This window comes from Ochotona curzoniae, unplaced genomic scaffold, assembly GCF_017591425.1.
Source record: "Ochotona curzoniae isolate NIBS_2020 unplaced genomic scaffold, NIBS_Ocur_1.0 scaffold_4683, whole genome shotgun sequence".
Lineage (NCBI taxonomy): Eukaryota > Metazoa > Chordata > Mammalia > Lagomorpha > Ochotonidae > Ochotona > Ochotona curzoniae.
Window position 1 is genome coordinate 28,335,797 of NW_024467121.1, and position 22,408 is coordinate 28,358,204.

Genomic DNA, 22,408 nt, shown 5'->3' on the forward strand with positions numbered 1-22,408 from the left:
ACACGGGAATAACCTGAATGTTAAGAATACTTTACCTTATGGATTTGGTAAATGATATCAGGCTGAGTTATACTTAAAATATCATTGTTGCCTTTCAGGGACCTGGCATGATCTTTAAACTCCTCATCTCGGAAGTGTTCCTCACTGAGCTTGTACCGCTGAATCATGGTCCCCATCCCTCCATCCAGCACCATAATCCTCTTCTGCAGAATGGCTTCAATATCATCCCGTACAGTATTCTTCATACCTGCTGTAAAAAAAGTGAGTGCTTAATAAAGCAACATGAGAAAGCTTTGTGGTGGGGAGGGGTTTTAGAGCAACACAGTCATTGACAATAGGGAGTAAGTGGATAAAAGATACATTACAAAAAGGCCTCCCCAAAATGGTGTGCATTAAGTACTGACAGTACCTAATACAACAAAACATGTACACGGCACAAAATCACTGATGAAGCACAAACCAGAGTGAAAGCAGACTGTGGCTATTCCTATTTCAGAGATGATAAAAACAAGGGAGCAATGAGCAAAATAACAAAGATTTTGAGATTCTTTTTCGTTAACTATTCCCTTAAAAGAAGAATTTAACAGATACCTAAAAACCATCAGCAATTCCAAACAATCATTGAAAGTGTCAGATTTGGCTATCTCCTTCACCAACTGTCAGGGATAACAAGAGCCAGAAAGCAGGGTTAACTCACTTCTGCTCCATCTGTGAAGTAGTAACCACTTTGAGTAACACCCTCAAACTTATCAGTTCTCCTCCTGCTCCTTGACTTCTAATTCTTGGTCCCCTGCTCCTTTACTTCTAATTCTTGGTCCTAAAAAGGCCCCACTCCAGATCTATTCTCTGGGTTCCGGGAACTATGGAAAGCAAAACACCTTGTTGACTGCAGTCACTGAAAATTCACAATGTTGAGCCTCTTTAGGTTTTCTTGACTGCCCTGAACACCTCCAAACCAAACCCTTGACTGTCTTAAACATCTTTATTTTTTTAAAGATTTATTTTTTTTATTTTTATTGGAAAGGCGATTATACAGAGAGCAGAGACAGAGGAAGATCTTCTGTCCAATGATTCACTCCCCAAGTGAGCCACAACGGCCGATACTATGCCGATCCGAAGCCAGGAGCCTCTTCCGGGAGCCACGCGAGTGCAGGGTCCCAAAGCTTTGGGCCGTCCTCGACTGCTTTCCCGGGCCACAGGCAGGGAGCTGGAAGGGAAGAGGGGCTGCTGGGATAGAACCGGTGCCCATATGGGATCCCGGGCATGCAAGGCAAGGACTTTAACCACTGTGCCACCGCGCCGGGCCCTACTGTCCTAAACATCTTAAATAACCTCTTTAATAATAACATTTTAAATAACCAAATCCTTCTCTTCCTTTTCATTCTGCAAGTGATTTAGCCTAATCCTGTAAAGAAATCTTCCGTTGGGAGCTCCCCAGAATCATCCCACCTTAATCTCAAAATGCTTTTGCAGCTCAGCCCACTCTTACCCTCTGCTTAGGGGAGAACACATGATCACCACCAGCCCAGCTCCCATTCCTCCCTCACCTCCCCCACTCCAGTTATTACACCACAGCACCTCTGATTCCTTATCTTCCTAATGTAGTGCCCTACTCCACCACTACCACTAATTTGTAATCCATAAAAGCTTAATTTCCAGAACACCTGACCCTTAAATACAGATTTCAAAGGAACAAACTTGCTAAATTCCTTGTCTGATCTTCCTACTTCCATGAACAGTAAAATCTTTCCCTGAAGTCTAATCTTAAAATCTCAATATTATCTCACTCCTTTACTCTCCCTCATAACCAACATCCACCCACATTCCAAGCCTTACACATTTTGCCATCAAAATGCCACATTCACACTGGACCCACTTTCTAACCTTAGTGTAAGGCCCTTTCTTCAGGCACTCACTACACATGACAATTTTCAGAGGCCCTCTTAAAGCTTCAGGGCGCAATTAATATCATACAAGTAAGCTATCAAATGTCCTACCTTTGATAAGATATCACTACCACAGCTGATCACCCTGTGTTCCAAACCCACCTAATGCACCACTATCAGATTACTCTTGACAGAAACAAATTTAACACCTTCAACAGCTCCCAACTGCCTACCAAAGTCAATACAAGTTACTCAAAACAAATCTCAATAACATCAATCTGTCAACATCTACTGCATGAGAAGTACAAAGTTCACTGTGGAATACTATACATAACCAGATATACCACAGCTGGCTCTAATGAATGTTCAGCCCAATAGCATTGAATATCCCATTCTCTCTCTGACTTTCAAAATAAATATTTTTTAAAAAGAGGTACCCAAATCTCAAAGTACCTGGGTTCCATACACAAGTCTGCCTCCTAACTCTAGCTTCTCCCAGTGTAAACCTGAGAGACAGTACTGATGGCTCAAGCAATTCAATGCTTGCCACACCTACTTGGGAGACCTGGATTGAGTTCCAAACTCCCGGCGTTAGCCTGCTTTAGCCCCAGTTATCTCAGGCTTTTTAATAGTGAAGCAGCAGATGGGAGGGACTACTTTCTCTGTCTCTATCTGTGTGGCTGGCGCTCTCTCTCTCTCTCTCTCTCTCTCTCTCTCTGTGTGTGTGTGTGTGTGTGAGAGAGAGAGAGAGAGAGAGAGAGAGTGTCTGCCTCTCAAATAAATAAAATAAAAAGCTGGAAATGGTTAACTACCAAAATAACACTTATATAAATTAAAGATACTTACACAGACTAGAGGCTGCAAGAAAACATAGGTATGCAGACATTTGTAAAATAGGCTGTCTGAGGAAGCAAGAAAATCATGAATGGGAAATATAAATATAAAAGAACATACAAATAAAAATATGCATAGGAATTGTGTGGATTGAATATAAAACTCCACTACAACTGAGGTCCTTAAAAATCCATTACTTCTACATTGTCCTTGTGTTTTTTCTCCTTTTTGGAAATCAAGAAGGCTTCCTCCAGGAGACTTGTGGAATCACGTGCTCAGTGCGCTCATGTGTCTATATTCTCTCAGCTTTTCCAGTAGGGCGCTATCTTTTACTGGCTTTTAGTTACCATCAGAGGAAATCGCTTTGAAAGAATGGGCACTCACTGAAATACTGTTTTTCCATGTAGAACATTCAAAAAAGACTACACTTATCTTGTTCAGAGCACTGGGTCTATGACATTTTCTCTGGTTGGAATGAATCTAGCCAACATACTTTGCTGAACTTGCTCCTTGTCATTAGCACTTAATTTTCTGGTGAATATTTTGATTCACAATAAGTGTTGCAAAAAATAAACAGGTATGGGTGTTTGGCCCAGCAGTCAAGATGTCTGCATCCCATACTGGAGTACCTAAGCTGCACACCCAGCACCTGACTCCAGCTGCCGGCTAATTCAGGCCCAAGGAGGTAGAGTGCCGCTCAAGTAACTGGGTTCTGGCCACCACCACGGGAGTCCTGCGTTGAGTTTCAAGCTTCCTGCTTCAGGCCCAGCCACTGCAGACTCATGGAGAGTGAACCTCCTGGAGGACCAGGGTAGATGTGGGACGAACTAGGCTAGGTCTCAGCCCCTACTGGGCCATGTGTGAGCTGTATGTGGGTATGGACAAGCTGTGGCTGGGCTGAAACATCCAACAGCAAGAACCAGACTGGGTTGAAGGCCAGTCAGGAAAAGCCACTGTTCCTGCTAGGAAAGGAGGTGAACTGAGTAGGTCTGACTCATAGACCCACTGGTACCTGCAAAATCTGGCATTGGGAGAGGTTCTGATGGAGGTGCCTGGGCAACTCCTCTGGCAGGACACAGTCCCTGCAGGTAAGCGCAAGAAGCATGCTAGGAAACAGCCCAGAACAGGCCATGGAAAGGTTCCCACTGGCATACATTTGGCATGGGTCAGGGGCAGACCAGGCTCAATCAATTCACATGATTCACTGGCAAATCCAAGCACCAGAATAGAGTGTGGATCGGCCCAGGATCAGTTGAGACAAAAACCAGTGCACATTACGGAATGCCAAGGTGAGGTTCACTGTACTGGATATGACCACAGCACCCAACTAGTACATGCGTGAGAACCAGGAAGGGAGGGGCAGAGCTGGTAGGGGAATAAGGGAGGGTTTCCCTGCTGGAGAGCTACTCCCACTGGGGAGTGTGAGCTGGGATGAGTGCAGACCAGACTAAGCAGGGCTACAACACCTGTGGGCCTCATGTGACCTACATCAGGGAAAAGCCAGGCTGGGCTGATTGTTCCTATTGGTGCAGACAAAAATTAGAGTGGGTGAGAGTTGCTTGGGCTTAGCTGCAGCATCAGCTGGCAGAAGCTGGCACTGGGGGCTAATTCTGTCAAGTCAAACCACAAAACCACCTGAAGAGTGCATAATCTGGAAGCGGGAGAGGCCTAGGAGGGAAATAGTGGGCTCCTCCCTCGGGTTACCACTACCATGGGAGGGCACAAAAACTAGGATGGGGGCTGGGGTGGCTAGACAGAGAGGCACTGAACAACATCCATGAGGGCTAGATAGTTGAGCTGGTTAGATAGAATCAAGCTTCAATACCCATTGACATGTACAAGAGCCAAATGGGATGTGGGACAGACTGGACTAGTCTGCTACACATACTGGCAAACCAGGGTAGGGGTTGGGCCTGGTGGGGGTTATTGTGGGTTGCTTTGACTAGGTTGCAGCTCCCACTGGCTTATTTGAGGGCTGAGTATATGCTGGGCAGAACCAGGCTGAACTGCAACACCCATTGTTCCAGTGGAAGACAGGGCTGAAAACAGAACCAACCCAGCAATTGCAACCACCAGCTGATTGGGGCAATGGACTGTGCTGGGCCCTGTGTTTGCTAGTACATACAAGAATCTGGTCTGGGAATATCTCAGACAAAGTCTCTTTGGGGATCTCCCCAATCGATATACTGGACTCAGAACCCTAACCAAGAAAAGACAGAAGACAGAACAAGTCAATCAACCACCTCAGCCATATGTTGGCAGTGAAAAACTAGGCAAATGGAGACTCTAAGATGGACTATGTCAATCACTGGATTTTTCAACGACCTCATCGTGCTCAGAGTGGCAAAATTGGCAGTGAATCATAACTGGTGAACTATCAAAACCACTTGAGCAAGTATCTCAGAGCATGCCGCCCATCAGGGACCTGGGGTGTGTGGGAAACTGGGTGGGGCTTCTCTCTTAATATCCACCTTTCCCTCAGATACATGAAAGAAACAATGTGGAAATAATAGTCTTACCCCTTCCTTATAGCCCTTGACCCTTTTTTCCCTAATTAACTATGTAAAGATTGTCAAAAAATAAAATTTTTAAAAGTTACTCATAAAAACTTCATGACACACACAAAAAAATTTATTTGCTATCCCATCAGCCTTCTGCAAGGGAACACAAACATGTTGTCTAAGATTAAGAACATTCAGCCTTAAAACCCAACCTACAGATTCAAGAATTCCCAGTTCATTTACAACTCCATTAAGGGGCCAACACCATAGCACGGGTTTTAAGCCACATCCTGCGATGGCAGCATCCCATATTGAAGCCAGTCCCTGCCCTGGCTGCTCCACTGCCAATCAAGCTCCCTGATTATCTGTCTAGGAAAGCAGAAGAATGGCCCAAGTGACTGGGGCCCTACACCCACTTTAGAGTCCTGGAAGAAGCTCTGTGCTCCTGGCTTGAGCTTGGTCCAGCCCTGGCCATTATGGTTACTTATCAGTGAGCCAGCTGATGTACTCACTAACAACACACCAGCAACCAGGGTCAGGCTGAAGCCAGCGGCCAGCAACTCCATCCAGACCTTCTGGGTGAGTGGCACAAATCCAAGTACCTGAACCAGAACCTGCTGCCTCTCCGGGTGCACATCAGCAGAGCTGGAACAGCAGCAGGGGCAGAACTAGATCCCAGGCACTCCAGTATGGGTTGCAGTTGGCCAAGCAATGGTTTAATCTGCTGCACTACAATACAAGCACCAACATCTCCTTCTTCTATGATGACTCTTGTGAGGATAAAGCTTTCAAAGAACAATGATGTGATTCTCAATCACAGTTCTACTAGTTTCAAGACTGATTCTAGCAGTCTCACATATCAGGACTCCAGAAACCTCAGGGGTCACCAATCAACCTCTGACATATTCGGGATTTAAATTTACCTAGACACAAACAACAGATGTCTTTCATTTTCTCTATTCAAAGTGTCCTAAATATTCAGAGGCATTTTACTGCTGAAAGAAATACCTAGAATCAGGGTCAGTGCGATGCTTCAACTGGCTAATCCTCCCCCTGCAAGCAACAGCATCCCATACAGGCACCGGTTCATGTCCCAGCTGCTCCATTTCCCATTCAGTTCCCTACCTATTGTCTGGGAAAGCAGTAAATTATGGCCCACAGCCTTGAGATCCTGCACCTGCAAGGGAGACTCAGAAGAAGGCCCTGGCTTTGGATCCATCTGGGGAGGAAACCACCAGATGGAAGATTCCTCTATCTCTCTCTGTAAATCAGCCTTTCCCATAGAAATAAATAAATCCTCCTCCAAGAGGAACCACACTTGATTTTTTTTTTTTAAAGTTCATCTATGTTGATGTACTTGAAAGGCAGGTTCACTCCCAGGATGAGCCGAGTGAGCTGTCTCCCAGAGAGGGGACCTCTCCCTCCGCCACAGGGCCGTCACTGCCCCACCTGCGCAGACCCTCACGGGTCTGATAGCATTTGTGTGTTTGTGCATAAGTCATAATCAGGATTTGACGTTATCAAGGAGCAGAGCTCATTATAAAAATTAAATTATTCCATTCTTAGCTAACTTTCACTTTCTAGAGTTGATCCCAGAACCATCAACATCAGATCATCCCGATCTACCGGACATCTGCAGCTAGGGACTGGTAACAATGATTTTAAGCACACTGAAGTGTGTGTATGCACAAAAAATCAAGGTTCCGGACAATTTTAAAATAGTTGTCTTGGTTTCCCTATCTGTCTCTCACCACTTGAACTTTTTTCAGTAGAAAGTATCCTGCAAACGTTTACGGAATTAAAAAAAAAAAAAAGTTACATCAGGTAAAAACCTGCATATCTCCTGCTGGAATATTTCACACAGAACTGCAATACTTATTGACTTTGACGTCACCTCTGTGCTTCCAGGGAACGGGGAGCGGGATGCTTTTCAGGTTTTCCTGATTTGTTTGAGAAAAGGACCTAAGTTACTAGGTAAGAAATGGAGCCAGAAAAAAACGTGGCCGTAGGGAGATACTGGGCCAAGTTCAAAAAGTGCCACCCGCCCACGGGGACATCCCGGCTGGTGTCTGCCACGATGGCAGAGAAACGCCACAGGGGTCAAGAGGCCACAGCACGGGTCACTACACACAAAACCCAACCGAGCAGAGGGGCCGCAGCGTTACCGGATTGCGACAGCTCTTGCAACGCGGCTGACTCGTTGCTGGGGCTCCTCCCGCCGGGGGCGCGGCAGGGAACACGTGCTCTGCACAGGTGCCGGCCACGCGCCTGGTCAGGTCGGCAAGGGAGGCCCGTCCGCCTCGGATCCCTGAGGGAGCAGAGGGCCGGCCACGGCAGGCAGCCTCCGTCCAGCCGGGCGCGAGGCAACGCGGACACCGCGCGCCCACTGCTCCCGCACGTGCTTCCTTTCCGGTCACCTAGCGGCCGGGAGCGCGGCCAGGGCCAGGGGAGGTTACTGAGAAGGTTCCGGAGTGGGTTCACAGCGGAGGCCGACGTGGTGTCCACGCCCCGGCGCGGCCTCCAGGCCCCCTGAGGTTCAGCTGGCTCAGAACGCCGTTACTTCTTCGCTCAATCTGGCCTCGGCGCGGGGGCGTGCCCACCCCCTCCAGACTGTGATTGGTCGTCAGTACTCCTCGAACCTGCATTGGTTATCAGTATCAGCCAATCACCTTAGGATTTGTCCCTAAGCTCTCTGGGAAATGTAGTCCTGGCTCGGAAGTTCCCCCACGTGAAGCCTTGAGATTTTTAGCTGGGAGTTTCCCGAGTGTGAACAGAGTGTCCCTTTCAAGTTAAAGTCGAGACGCCAAATTCGCGCCGTCTTTTAACAAGCTATGTGGTGACTGAGCCGGGAACTTGCAGTCACGGTGTGTTAGGCTAAGCTTTCACCTGCTACCCCAGTACCCCATAGTAAGTTCCTTCTGCTGCTCCTCTTCCCATCCAGCTACCGGCTAATGTGCCTTGGAAATCAGCGGAAAATGGGTCCTCTCCTTGAGCCCTCGAACCCACATGGGAGACCTGCAAGAAGCTCCAAGCTCCTGGTGTGACAGTTGAATGGGCTAATAGGATGTTAGGGTCCTGTCCCTTTTGGAATGAGAAAAGGGGTGTCTCTTTAAAAGTGCACAAAATAAATATTATACCACCCCTCCCAAAAGATCAATGCTCTTGCGTCTGCCCAGAAGCTATTTTTAGTAAGACCAAATGCTTCCACCCTATCAAATTTTAGCTTATACGAATGGGAAGAAGTCACAAGTCAACCTGATTGTTGTTTCATAGTGAGCTAGCTAGACAGGATTCAGTTGTGACCTAGTATGGGCTTTGTCCCTCTTGCTGATTGTTAGCCCTGCTCTGCTCACCGGAACTGTGCTTACAAGACAGCGGAGCCACCACTTTCCTAAGTTTTGTTGAAAACCCCTTCCTGATGCTGAGACTTGAGGTTTCCATCCTTCCTCACTGAAATTGTCTGCATGAGAATCCTTTTGTGTGAGACAAGAACCAGTTACTTTTGTGTTGATTTCAAATTCTCTATAACTCTGGCTTCAGATCAACCTAGTTTCAGCCTAGTCCCATCTGGGGAGTGAACCAGTTAATGCAAGACCTCTCTGTAACTCTGCCTTTCAAATAAAAATGAAATCTTTAATTGGTTATAAGACCAGTTCTAGTTCTGTCTTGCTGTTGAGTCATGATGGACCAGATACTTCTATATCAGTCATCACGCCACATGCTATGCAGGAAATGATAGATGGCAAGATGACTATTTTATAGAAGTATAGTACATTAAATGAAATTGTGTTTATTTGTGAATGAGCTATGGAATGTTAATGGATGTTTCTTTGGATGTTAATGGTCACTTCTTGACAGGGTCAAACACTATGCTATGCATTGGGACTGCAAAGAAACAAGTTACAACACAGTCCCAATGTCTTAGAGGAGGAATTCACAATGTAGATTTATAATTCAACAGGAAACAAACAAACAAAAAATTCAACATGTTCCAAAAGAACTGTGGTCCTCTAAGCATGCTGGGGTTGAAGGTAGGATTTTAAAGTAGGTATGTTTCAAGGCTTTTCCAATCAGAAGACACTCAATGGGTAAAATAGGGCAGTATCAAAGAATCTGACAATACAAGACAGCCCTGTACGGCTGAGGGTGGTAGATGAGAGAGGACAAGTAAACGAATCTTAAAAATAATCAAATTCAGACCAGATAAAGAAGTTTATGAGTCTTTTTCAAAGACACAATCTTGCATTCATTACTCCATGTAACTAAACTTCAATTTGTTTACTTCTTTCTTTTAATCTGAAAGAGCATGTCCATCCATTGATACAGTCCGCAAAGATCCCCTCATAACTGGGGCTGAACTTGAGGGTGAAGCCAAAAGATGGAACTTATCCAAGTCACCTGCAGGTTGCCAATGACTTGAGCTGTCACTGCTGGCTCCCAGGGCCCACAGTGGGAGCTGGATGCAGGCATACTACCTGTTAGGTGAACCACATAGCCTGCAATTTTCAAAATCCAAAAAAGCTTTTAATAATGTCTATAGCATCTTAACCCAAAGTAGGCATACTTGGAAGGGGGCAATATGAAGTAAAAGTGAGAGAATGAGGCAAGGAAGAGCCTGAGAGGGATAAAATGCCCTGAATAGCTGAAGATGTCAAAAATTATAAGCACTAGTGTTCAAATTATCAACTGTCCAGTAAAGTTTGATCATACGTTTCCTGGAAAATTATATTTCTGGTACCTCTTCATCTATTATTGGACACAAACTATAAGAATTGTGTATCAGATTCTGTTTTTAGCAACTCATCAAAGTTGACTTTCTCGTTACAACTGACCAAAGCCACGGGGCAGGTGCTGTGCTACAGCAGGTCAAGCCACCACTTGCAGCATTAGTGTCCCATGTCAAATTGCCCTGGATGAACTCCCATCTAAGCCTCTGATTCAGCTTTCTTCTAATAAACCTGTAACACAGCAGACAATAAATAGCCCAAGTACCTGCATCCCTGTAACCCACATGGGAGACTAAGATGAAATTGTAGGGCTCCTGGCTTCAGGCTGTCCCAGCTGCAGCTGTTGTGGACATTTGGAAATGGATTGCCTCGCCTCGCCTTGCCTCACCTCTCTCTTCCTCTCTCTTTTCCCATCTATCTCTCCCTGCTCTCCACAGAAATACATCTTTTAAAAATAAACGAACTGACTAATTTCAGTATTGTGATCATAAAATGATAATAAAAAGCTTAAAGTATATATAATGCTTAAAGGGGAAGTGAATTCCTACACACACACATTCTCTCTCTCTCTCTCTCTCTCTCTCTCTCTCTCTCTCAACTCAAAGGACAGTTCCAAGACCACTGTTGTGGGTTATGTCCACCCAACAACAGATTAAAACCTTAACCTTCAGTTCCTCAAAATGGGATCCTCTATGGACACCGGTTCTAATCCCGGCAGCTCCACTTCCCATCCAGCTACTTGCTCGTGGCCTGGGAAAGCAGTCAAAGACAGCCCAAAGCCTTGGGACCCTGCACCCACGTCGGAGACCCGGAAAGAAGCTCCTGGCTCCTGGCTTCGGATCAGTGCAGCACCAGCCATTGCAGTCACTTGGGGAGTGAATCCGTAGACAGAAGATCTTCCTCTCTGTCTCTCCTCTTCTCTGTATATCTGACTTATTAATAAAATAAATGAATCTTTTTAAAAAAATAAAAAATAAAAAATGAGCTGAATATTGAGCTGTAGGATATGGTTCTAACATAAGTTATAGGGTAGTGAGACAGAATGTAAAGGAAATCTGTAGTCATTTTATTACAACAAGCAAACCTGGGAGACATCGCTCTCTCCTTCCTTCCCGCACTGAAAGAATTAAAGTCCTTTGTAATATTTGACACCTGGTGTGCCAGTTGACTCAGTCTGTGCCACCTGCTCCTTACTCTACAAGCACTCTTCATTATCAAAAAGTACTTGGCCTTTTACGTGGCTAATTGTTCCAACATCTGAATTTAGACATGGCTAGGATTAAATTTGTAAAAATAGATCTTTGCTAATTATGGGATTCATTCAACGAAACTCTTAAATGCAATCCCTTACTAATGTTCTCCCTGTGGAGTTCAGATATCCAGCTCTATTTTAGAAGGGCAGAATTTGAGACTTTCAGCAAGTTAGCAAGAAGAAAGCATCGGGCCCGGCGCGGTGGCGCAGTGGTTAAGGTCCTTGCCTTGCACACACCGGGATCCCATATGGGCGCCGGTTCTAATCCCGGCAGCCCCGCTTCCCTTCCAGCTCCCTGCCTGTGGCCCGGGAAAGCAGTCGAGGACGGCCCAAAGCTTTGGGACCCTGCACCCGCATGGGAGACCCGAAAGAGGCTCCTGGCTTCGGATCGGCATAGCATCGGCCGTTGTGCTCACTTGGGGAGTGAATCATCGGACGGAAGATCTTCCTCTCTGTCTCTCCTCTCTGTACATCCACCTTTCCAATAAAAAAAATAATAAAAATAAATCTTTAGAAAAAAAAAAAAAAAGAAGAAAGCATCAAGGACTCACACAACCTAGGATGCCTAGAATAAGAACTAAGGCAGCCTGATGCCAGTACCCGTGACAGCAAACTAAGGCTTAAGTGAGCCAAAATGCACTGAAAATACTGAAAATATGAATACTGAAAAGATAAGAGATGGCACTGGTACTGTGGCTCAACAGGTTAATCCTCCACCTATCGGTGCCAACATAACAACCCTAGAAAGAAATAAACAGTAACTTGAAAAGAATTAGTTGAGAATAAATTTTTTCTCATACCCTAAAGGAAACTAGTTAATGTTCAATGCTTACGATGCTTAACATTTGAAAACAAGTTAATGTTTTACTCTTACTTGCCTTTTTAAGGTTTTTAAGGCAAGTTTTAAAACAGAAGTGATTTGAAAGAATCAAGGGGACTGGTATGTCTGATTTTCCAAAAAGGTCCAATTAGGATGATTGAAAATTATAATTTCTGTTCCATCTGGGCCTTAATTCTGTCATTACAAGATATTTTAAAAGGGAAAAACTCCTTTAGGTCAGTTATATTAGAGCTTATTTGAGAAGAAAAAAACCAAAACAGTGAAAAAAAAAAAATCTGTGAGTCAGATGATACCCAGGACCTGCTCTGCTTCGGGCTACCACAAAATAGTCCACAAAGAAATCTGGTAGCATCATTACAAAAACAGAGGCTTGGCAGAGAGAACAGTCTAACTGTGTAAAGCTCAACTGACGAACCAGTTACTGGTGTCAGTGTGTTAGCTGAGTGTTTTGGAGGACTTCATGCAGGTGTTTTAGTCTATACAAGTCCCTTCTTACAAAATTTGAAATTTGATGAGTTGTTTGAGTTATGAGTTATATGTTTATTTCCCCAATATCGATGGCTAGTATTAGATACATTAGGGCTGCAATGAGCAGGTAAAGGTCCTGCAGCCTAGTGAGTGACACAAACAGTAATGAATGATAATATTATTAAAGCACCATGGAACAAGAGCACCATACACTAACAGCAGTATCTGATAAGAAAACCAAAATACAGGCTACTGCCATGGCATCGTAGGTGAAGCCTTTGCCTGCGTCACTGGCATCCATAGGGAGGCCAGTTTGACTCCTAACTGCTCTACCTTCAGTCCAGCTCCTGGCTGTTGTGCCTGGGAAAGCAACTAAAAATGGCTCAGATCCTTGGGTCTCTGTACCCATGAAGGAGACGCAGAAGAAGCTCCTGGCTCCCAGCTTCAGATCAGCCTAGTTCTGGCTGTTGCAGAGTGATCCAGTGAATGGAATACCTCCCTTCTCTCTCTCTCTATCTTACTCCTTTTCTCTTTATAACTTTGCTTTCATATCAAATAAATCTTGAAAAAAAAAAAAAAGAAAGAGAAAGAAATCAAGGTAAAAAGAAGCTGAATAACTTGCCCCAAATAAACTTCTGATAGATGGTGGAATTCCTGGCGTTCAAAGTATTAGGAACTTATTAAATGTTTCTGCGTCTTGTGGTGAAACAAGTCATTTTTATTCACAAAATCCTCAAATTTTTTTTAAGGCTTATATATTTTTATTGGAAAGGCAAATATACAGAGAGGAGGAGAGACAGAGAGGAAGATCTTCCGTCTGATGATTCACTCCCCAAGTGACCACACGGCCGGTGCTGAACAATTGCTGTTTTTCAGGTGCCAGTCATAATGTAATTATGTGAAACCTTCTGTTGATACCTTTGATAAGATATTTTAAAAAGCACATATGAAAATGTTTCAAATTCAATGCAAGATATTACATTGGAATCACAGAAAAAATGTATTGTAGGCTACCTAATCAATCCATGGCAGATAAGGAGAAATTGCTTTTGAAAAAAGAATCAGGTATTGAGAAAAGATGAAAAACCACATATTATTAAAAATATTTATTCATTCATAATTTTTTTAAAAATTGTTTACTTATTTTTATTAGAGAGTCAGATTAACAGAGAGAAGGAGAAACAAAGATCTTCCATCTGCTGGCTCACTCCCCAAGTGGCTGCATCGGCCGGAGCTAAGACGATCCAAAGCCAGGAGCCAGGAGCTTCCTCTGGGTCTCCCACACAGGTGCAGGGTCTCAAAAACTATTAAAAATTAGCTAAGATCCCAGACATAGAAAATACATCACGATAGCAATACAGCCTAGATTTAATCATGTGATTCATTTTGGACTGATTCTACATGCTCAAGATGTGAGTAATTTAATAATTATACAGATATGTGACAAATGAATTCTTCATCTTGCTCTGGCTCTCTCTTCGGGGCCTCAAATGGCCCATCAAAATAGGGACTTTGAGTTCTCATTTACCAGTCATTCTGCCACTGATGTGCAGAATACTTGAAACAAAGTTTGGGATTGGCAACCCACGAGGTTGCCATCAGAGACCTTAGTAGGACTCTTTTAGAGGCTGGCATGGTACGGCCTTTACTGTGGTCCCTTCCAGAATTGCTCAAATGAAGCAAGGTAATGAACAGCTAACTGTATGACTACTATTTGGGAGCTTCCCTATGTAGGAAGAAGATATAGAAGTCTAATTGCATGGTGACATGTTGGTGACCACACAGCTTCTCCCTGAGATTCAGACACAAAGGTTCACTGAGCACAGGAGCTTGCATGAAAACCTTGTGGATAAACCCCTCCTCTGAACCCTGGGACTGCTGGGTCTACCTCGTGGCCCACTGTATGGCGAGGTAAGGAGTTAACAGGTGGTAGCCTTAAACTTCATGACTGATTTCTAATTGCAAAGCATGTGTAGTGATAGGATGATGCTGTACACTCTGGGACCAAGAACACTCCGCAGCAGTGGCAACACTGTCCAGAAAATGGTGAATTGTTAGCAGATACCTTTGTATTTATTTTTAATTACAACTACCTTATATTTATGATAGAGTGATGTTGATTTCCCATATAGATTTTTGCAATAAAATCTGTTCTTTTAGATAAGTGTGTTGTTCTAAGATGAAAATAATAAGTAAATAGCATTGAGTCAAAACTACAATACACTACCATTGGATTGAATATTAACTGGGAAAATCTGTTGAGAAAGAATAGATTAATGGAGGATCTCTGTGCAGTAGAGAGATGAGAAAACAAACAAAATACCGAAACGAACGGAGGAAGTAATCTAGCTCATTCAGAACCAGGCCAAGAAGGAGGCGGAAGCCATGAAAGGAGAATGAAATTCAATCTGTGATGGGAGAAAAAAATACATAGTAAAGAGGGAAATCAAAGGCCCTGGCAAAGCTCGCCTAAAGAACCATGAGACTTACCGGCGTTGATAGCAGGGTCCTGTCCATAAAGCTCCTTGGATGCTCAGCTACTGTTTGTCGAGCAAGAATACCAGTTCAGCCAGGGCAGCCCAAGGAAAGAGGGTGTTATTCTAGATGGACAGAATGGACCATTTGAAAATGTGAAATAAAAAGCCTTTTTTTTTTTTTGGTGTAGCTCATGGAAAACAAAACAAAAATTACTATGCTTAAGAGTAGGAAAATGTGTAGGAGTTTATGACGCATTAAAAGTTTGCTGTAGAGCAATTTTTTTAAAAAATTTATTTCTTTTTTATTGGGAAGTCAGATATACTTTCCAATACTTTTCAAAGTCAGAGAGGAACAGAGATAGAAAGGAAGATCCTCCGTCTGATGATTAACTCCCCAAGTGACCACAATGGCCGGAGCTATGCCAATCCAAAGCCAGGAGCCAGGAGCCTCTTTCAGGTCTCCCACACGGGTGCAGAGACCCTAGGTTTTGGGCTGTCCTTGACTGCTCTCCCAGGCCACAAGCAGGGAGCTGCATGGGAAGCAGATTGCAACGGGTGCCCATATGGGATCCAGGTGCATAGAAGGATAGGACTTGAGCTGCTAGGCTACTGTGCCGGGCCCAGGTTTGGAACAACTTTGACTTTTCCTACCATCCCACGTATTATTTGATAGTATCCTTGTCAATACTCTCTTTAGCAGGAACGGAATTCACATGTGTGCTTGGTATCTCCACTGAATGATGAGGCTGAAGTCAAGCCTTGGAAAGCAAGGAGTCTGACCTTTCCAGGCTGCAGTCCCTGCATATAGCTACAGGGCCTCAAGGCTGTTTTCCAAGGAAGACAGGAACATCCTGCTTCACCAGGGCTCTTCCATCATTCATCTTAGACTAAATGCAGCCAAGCCTAACAGGCTGAGTGTGTTTGCTAGGCTGTGTCAATATATCAAGCATCCCCAAACACATAGGATGATTAGGGATCAAAAAATGAAACGACAAGGAGTGAGACATGACTGGCGTAAGACCTTCCTCATTGATGTTATCTGTTACGCGTCTCTACTCCCAAATCAAAAGTGGACTCCCAGAGAAGCTGATTAAATGTATCTTGAGGATAATGTGGGTGGGTGGGGAAAAGGAAGGGACAAAGAATCTCCACTCCAGGGATACGATAACTGAAAACAAGCTCTCATACCTACCTCGATGGGAAAGAGTCAGAGAAGAGAGGGGGGAAAAAACCTGCAAAGAGAAAAACCAGGTGTGGGAAAACTGTGTTTAAAATGAAATGCTCTGCAGTGTTTGCCAAATGAACAAATGACTGAATGAGCCTAATTTGGGTCAAGATTTTTTCTTCCATCATGAAAATGCACATAAAGATCAACTGAGAAAGAAAAAGTGAATATGTTTAGTAAAAGCAAATCATAAGTGTATCTGTCTACCCAGAGCAGGCTAAGTGCTGAGCCTGGTCTCAGCAGGCTGTCCAAGTTGCTTCTGTGTTGTTTGGGATAGAGCCAGGCTGCTGTAACAGAGAGCATGAACATGATGCTGTGGAGAACGTGGGCTCGGGTTTCTCTCTCCACGTGACAGTCTCAGGCTGAGCCAATCGGGTTCAGTCTGCTCCATGAATCAAACAGGAGCTCAGGGCTCTTGGGAGCCATAGCCAGTGCCAATCCTTTGCGCTTCCCAAATACTCACTGTATCCACTGTTCTCTTGAATTCCATGAACTCAGGAAGGGTGAGGAGGAAATTTGCATTTCAAAATACCTTTATCAATATTTTGAAAACATAAAATGTTTTTATATCATGATGTTTTCATCAAAACATTGGAACTGAAGCGTTAAGTCACTGAAAAACTGGGAAATATCCCCCTTGTGGTCTATTTATCAGTTGGTCTAAATGAGCTAAATCACTCTTTCAGTTATTAAAAAAAAAATCTGGAGTGAGCGTTTTACGTACCTGTTAAAATGCCACTGTCCTACATGGGAGCCTGATTCCCAAGTCTGGCTGCTGATTTAGCTTCCTGCTAATGCAGATTCTGGGAGGCCGAGGTGGTGTCCCAAGTGACCATGCTCTTGTCACTCAAAGGGGAAAGCTGCACTGAGTTGCCAGCCACTGTCTCCAGTCCCCTCCTTTGCAGGCATTTGGGGAGTGGCCCAGCAGATGAGAGATCTATCTCTGTGTGACTCTCAAATAAACACTGAATAAACAATACATTCAATTTTTTAAGAAATCTGACTTGAATTTTCTACTAAGATAGAAAAACAAAGTTTCAGAGTGGCTCTACGGTGATTTAAACATCTTGAAAAGGAACTCCCCAGAATGATATTTCAAATGATCTCTTTGTTTCCAGCCTTGGTCAGTGCATCTTGAGTTGTTTTAAGCAAGATTCAGAAATGATTGTGATTGCAGGGGACATTTTCTTTTTTAAAAGTACGAGATGGGGGGGCCGCAGGACAGGGTGTCTCATGCCTGGATCCCAGACGACAGTCACCATGTGCACACGGTGAGCTGTTCCCGGGCCTGCCTGGGCTCCAGGGGCTGCTCCCTTCAGGGAGAGTACACAGAGGGGGGAAGTCTCCGTGACCGGGTAGGACCGGGGCCCACCCACCACCCTCATTGGGTGGTGAATGGGATTGGGGAGGGGGCGCAACCTTGGGCCTGGGGGTTTAAACTTCCAGCAGACTCCTGCCAGCTGGTGGGCCTCAGGACAGGGCGTCTCATGCCTGGATCCCACACGCCAGCCACCATGTGCACGTGGTGAGCTGTCCCTGGGTGGCCAGTGCGCCATTTGGCACCAGGCTCTGCCTGCTGGCCAACTGGCCGGGGAGCTCTAGGGTTTTGGTTCTTTGAATCTCTGCTTAGGTAGATCCAGGTTGAATCCACTGTGCTTCTGGGATATGAGTCATTCCGAAAGATTCCCAAAGACAGTAACTCTTCTTTGAAGAACCTGTAATCACTTAATATTGCTGAGCACCAAACACCAGTCCATGCAAAAGCTAAGGCTCAGGGCTTGTCCAGCAAAATATCCTATTACCTGACATGATGATGGAGCAGCAGACGGGTCACATTAGGCAGGGACATGACATTAATGAGCACCATATCTGGAGGAAGATTCTATGGGGAATGTGTGGGCCACACCCTGTGGAAATTCTAGCCCCACTGGTTAGCTCAAGAGTTTGGGTGGTAATGGTCTAAGCTAGGTGTAACCAAGGAGCTTGCCATCAATCACAGGTAAAGGAACCCGCAACAGTCTGGACTGGTCAAGGCAGCAGCACCCAAATGTGCATCCTAAATAGGGTGTGGGGTGGGCTAGGCTGCAACATTCATCAGCTCATACAACGCCAAATGAAAGAGCAGACTATGCTAGACACTTGCCTAAAACCCAATGGCATGTATGAGAACTGGGTCTGGGAGTGGATCAAGTGGAAGAACTTGGGAAACTTCCCTGGTGAGTCATAGCTCCCCCTGCTGAACACATGGTCCAGACCTGGGGGTCCAGACCTGGGCAAAGTAGCTCCAATGGCTGGCTAATGTGTCAATTGGTAATGGAACAGGGTGGACCAGGCAGGACTGAGAAAACCTTAGCCCACAAGCAAAGTAAGAAATCAGGATGGAGCACGGGTCGTGCCAAGCTAGGCTCTTGCACCTACTGGTCTGTATGAGCCAGGGACGCTAAGCCACAGTGTATAAGGCAGAGTCCAGGACAGGTGAGGAGCTGAGCTAAGTTGAGTCAGAGCAACCACTGGCATGCACATGATCTATTGCTGGGAACAGGCCCGGTTGTGGAGATAAGGGGACACCCTAACTGGATTAAGATTTCTACCAAGGAGCACGGCCCTGCAATGGGGGCTGCATTCTGATCAGGATATGGTTGTAGTCTCCCTTGGCACAAGTGTGGACTGGGATTGGACACACCAAGCTAGGCCAGACCATAACACCGTCTGGTGTCCTGGAGGACCAGGGTAGATGTGGGACGAACTAGGCTAGGTCTCAGCCCCTACTGAGCCATGTGTGAGCTGTATGTGGGTATGGACAAGCTGTGGCTGGGCTGAAACATCCAACAGCAAGAACCAGACTGGGTTGAAGGCCAGTCAGGAAAAGCCACTGTTCCTGCTAGGAAAGGAGGTGAACTGAGTAGGTCTGACTCATAGACCCACTGGTATCTGCAAAATCTGGCATTGGGGGAGGGGTTCTGATGGAGGTGCCTGGGCAACTCCTCTGGCAGGACACAGTCCCTGCAGGTAAGCGCAAGAAGCATGCTAGGAAACAGCCCAGAACAGGCCATGGAAAGGTTCCCACTGGCATACATTTGGCATGGGTCGGGGGCAGACCAGGCTCAATCAGTTCACATCATCCACTGGCAAATCCAGGCACCAGAATAGAGTGTGGATCGGCCCAGGATCAGTTGAGACAAAAGCCAGTGCACATTGCGGAATGCCAAGGTGAGGTTAACTGTAATGGATATGACCACAGCACCCAACTAGCACATGTGTGAGAACCAGGAAGTGAGGGGGCAGAGCTGGTAGGGGAATAAGGGAGGGTTTCCCTGCTGGAGGGCTACTCCCACTGGAGAGAGTGAGCTGGGATGAGTGCAGACCAGACTAAGCAGGGCTACAACACCTGTGGGCCTCATGTGACCTACATCAGGGAAAAGCCAGGCTGGGCTGATTGTTCCTACTGATGCAAACAAAAATTAAAGTGGGTGAGAGTTGTTTGGGCTTAGCTGCAGCATCAGCTGGCAGAAGCTGGCACTGGGGGCTAATTCTGTCAAGTCAAACCACAGAACCACCTGAAGAGTGCATAATCTGGGAGCGGGAGAGGCCTAGGAGAGAACTAGTGGGCTCCTCCCTCTTGGGTTACCACTACCATGGGAGGGCACAAAAACTAGGATGGGGGCTGGGGTGGCTAGACAGAGAGGCACTCAACAACATCCATGAGGGCTGGATAGTTGAGCTGGTTAGATAGAATTAAGCTTCAATACCCATTGACATGTACAAAAGCCAAATGGGATGTGGGACAGACTGGACTAGTCTGCTACACATACTGGCAAACCGGGGTAGGGGTTGGGCCTGGTGGGGGTTATTGTGGGTTGCTTTGACTAGGTTGCAGCTCCCACTGGCTTATTTGAGGGCTGAGTATGTGCTGGGCAGAACCAGGCTGAACTGCAACACCCAGTGGTTCCAATGGAAGACAGGGCTGAAAACAGAACCAACCCAGCAATTGCAACCACCAGGTGATTGGGGCAATGGACTATGCTGGGCCCTGTGCTTGCTAGTACATACAAGAATCTGGTCTGGGAATATCTCAGACAAAGTTTCTTTGGGGATCTCCCCAATCGATATACTGGACTCAGAACCCTAACCAAGAAAAGACAGAAGACAGAACAAGTCAATCAACCACCTCAGCCATATGTTGGCAGTGAAAAACTGGGCAAATGGAGACTCTAAGATGGACTATATCAATCACTGGATTTTTCAACGACCTCATCGTGCTCAGAGTGGCAAAATTGGCAGTGAATCATAACTGGTGAACTATCAAAACCACTTGAGCAAGACCCTCAGAGCATGCCCACATCAGGGACCTGGGGTGTGTGGGAAACTGGGTGGGGCTTCTCTCTTAATATCCACCTTTCCCTCAGATACATGAAAGAAACAATGTGGAAATAATAGTCTTACCCCTTCCTTATAGCCCTTGACCCTTTTTTCCCTAATTAACTATTTAAAGATTGTCAAAAATATAATAACAACATTAGAATTAAAAATAAAAGTACAAGATGGGTGACAGTGGGGTAGAACAGTGGGTAAAGCCATCTTCTGCAATGTGCCATCTCATACGGATGCCAGATTGTGTGCCAGATGCTACATTTTCAACCCAACGCTCTGCTAATGCCTGGGGAAAGGAACAGAAAAGTTCTTTTAAGTGGTTTTACCTCTCAACCACAGGAAAGCCAAAGGAAGTCCTGGCTTCAGCCCAATGCAGCCCAGGCCATTGTAGCCACCTGGGGAGTGAAGGAATTGATGGAACATCACTCATTCCTTTTCTTTTTGTAACTCTTTCAAATAAACGAGCAAAATCTTAAAAAGAAGAAAAGAAAGTGAGAAAGGAAAAAAAAAAAGTCTGAGGAAGGTGAGGGTACAAATAAAGGTGACAGAGGAACTGTGAGACATTAGAAAAAAGTACACATAGAAGTTGAAGATCTAGAAATGCATGAAAAGCACCTGTTTCCTCAAAGCATTTCACATCCTCACATACTCCCTGGGCACAGGCACTCCAGTGGGAAGACCTCTAGCCTGTCTTTCGTCAGCTGGAAATCTCCCTCCCACCTCAGGACAACCCATTGGCCTGATTGTTTTGCCCATTCTCATTCCTGTGGGTGCTGTTCACTACTACTCAAGCTCACATCAGTTTGCAACACTGTTCATTGCTTGCTCCCTACCTTCCAGATGTTACTTCTCAGGTGTGAGGTCCAAGATGCAGGCGATATCATTCCAGCAGGGAGCAAAGGGGCTGGTGCTGCACATCACTAACCCAGGACAGCATGGGACCAGCTGCAAGCTAGAGCAAGGCGTAGCAACTCCGGCAGGAGAGGGAAGCCTGTGAAGACTGCGTAAGGCTACCAAGGACTCGCCAAAGAGGAAACAGGCCTGAGAGGATAACCACATATTCCCTCACTGGAGAAGGGTAAACCAAAGCATTAATACAGTGATGTCCTTCCATCTGTTTACTTATCTCATTAACAGGTCACAAAAACAGACAGCTGAGCCCTGAGGCACAGAGCAAAGTTTACATTTGATGGGACAGTGTTTTCTTAGGTTTATCTGAGCAGACTAATACAGATGACGTGGTGTTCCCACTTGACTCCCACTGCTTCCTGGTACTTCATTTAAGTGGCTTGGGGTTTTAACAAAACCATTTTAGTGAATACCATATACACCCAGAGTGGAGACTCCAGAGAGGAACACACTGGGGCAGAAACATGATTCAGGGAAGAAGTGCTTTGGGCACTGCTCCATGAAAAGGCCCTTTGGAGGCAGGCATTGGTGCAGCAGCTAAGGTATGGGAATGTTTACATCTCACATCACAGAGGCCAGTCCAAATCTCAGCCCTAATGTACATCCTGGCATGCAGCAGGTGTAACTCAAGGACTTGAGTCCTTGCCTCTCACACAGGAGACACACATTGAGTTCTGGGCTCCTGGCTTCAGCCGGGTCCAGCCCCGACTGTTGTGCATACTTGGAAAGTGAATCAGCTAATGAAAGACCTCTGTCTGCTTCTATCTCAGCCTTTAAAATTAAAAAAAAAAAAAAAGTAAAAGTATAGCCTAGCGTTTTGGTGTAACAGGTTAAATTGCTGCCTGTAACACTAGTGTTTCATCTATGTGCTGTTTCGGGTCCTGCACCTCTGGGTCCTTCCCACTTCCAATCCTGTT

General features: G+C 45.4%; 1 protein-coding gene across 2 annotated transcripts in view; it reads right to left on the reverse strand.

The window, feature by feature from the left end:
- The window catches only part of MTR (5-methyltetrahydrofolate-homocysteine methyltransferase), an 89,984-nt gene extending 82,207 nt beyond the window's left edge, over positions 1–7,777 (reverse strand). Inside the window, exons 1-2 of one of the 2 annotated variants that reach the window (XM_040967869.1) lie at positions 7,387–7,777; positions 36–250 (exon numbers count right to left, since the gene is read on the reverse strand). In XM_040967869.1, the coding sequence (XP_040823803.1) occupies positions 36–245 (210 nt within the window). In that variant the 5' untranslated portion in view covers positions 246–250; positions 7,387–7,777. The remainder of the gene's footprint in view (positions 1–35; positions 251–7,386) is intronic. The other variant, XM_040967870.1, reaches the window with a different exon arrangement.
- Between the last annotated feature and the right edge of the window lie 14,631 nt (positions 7,778–22,408).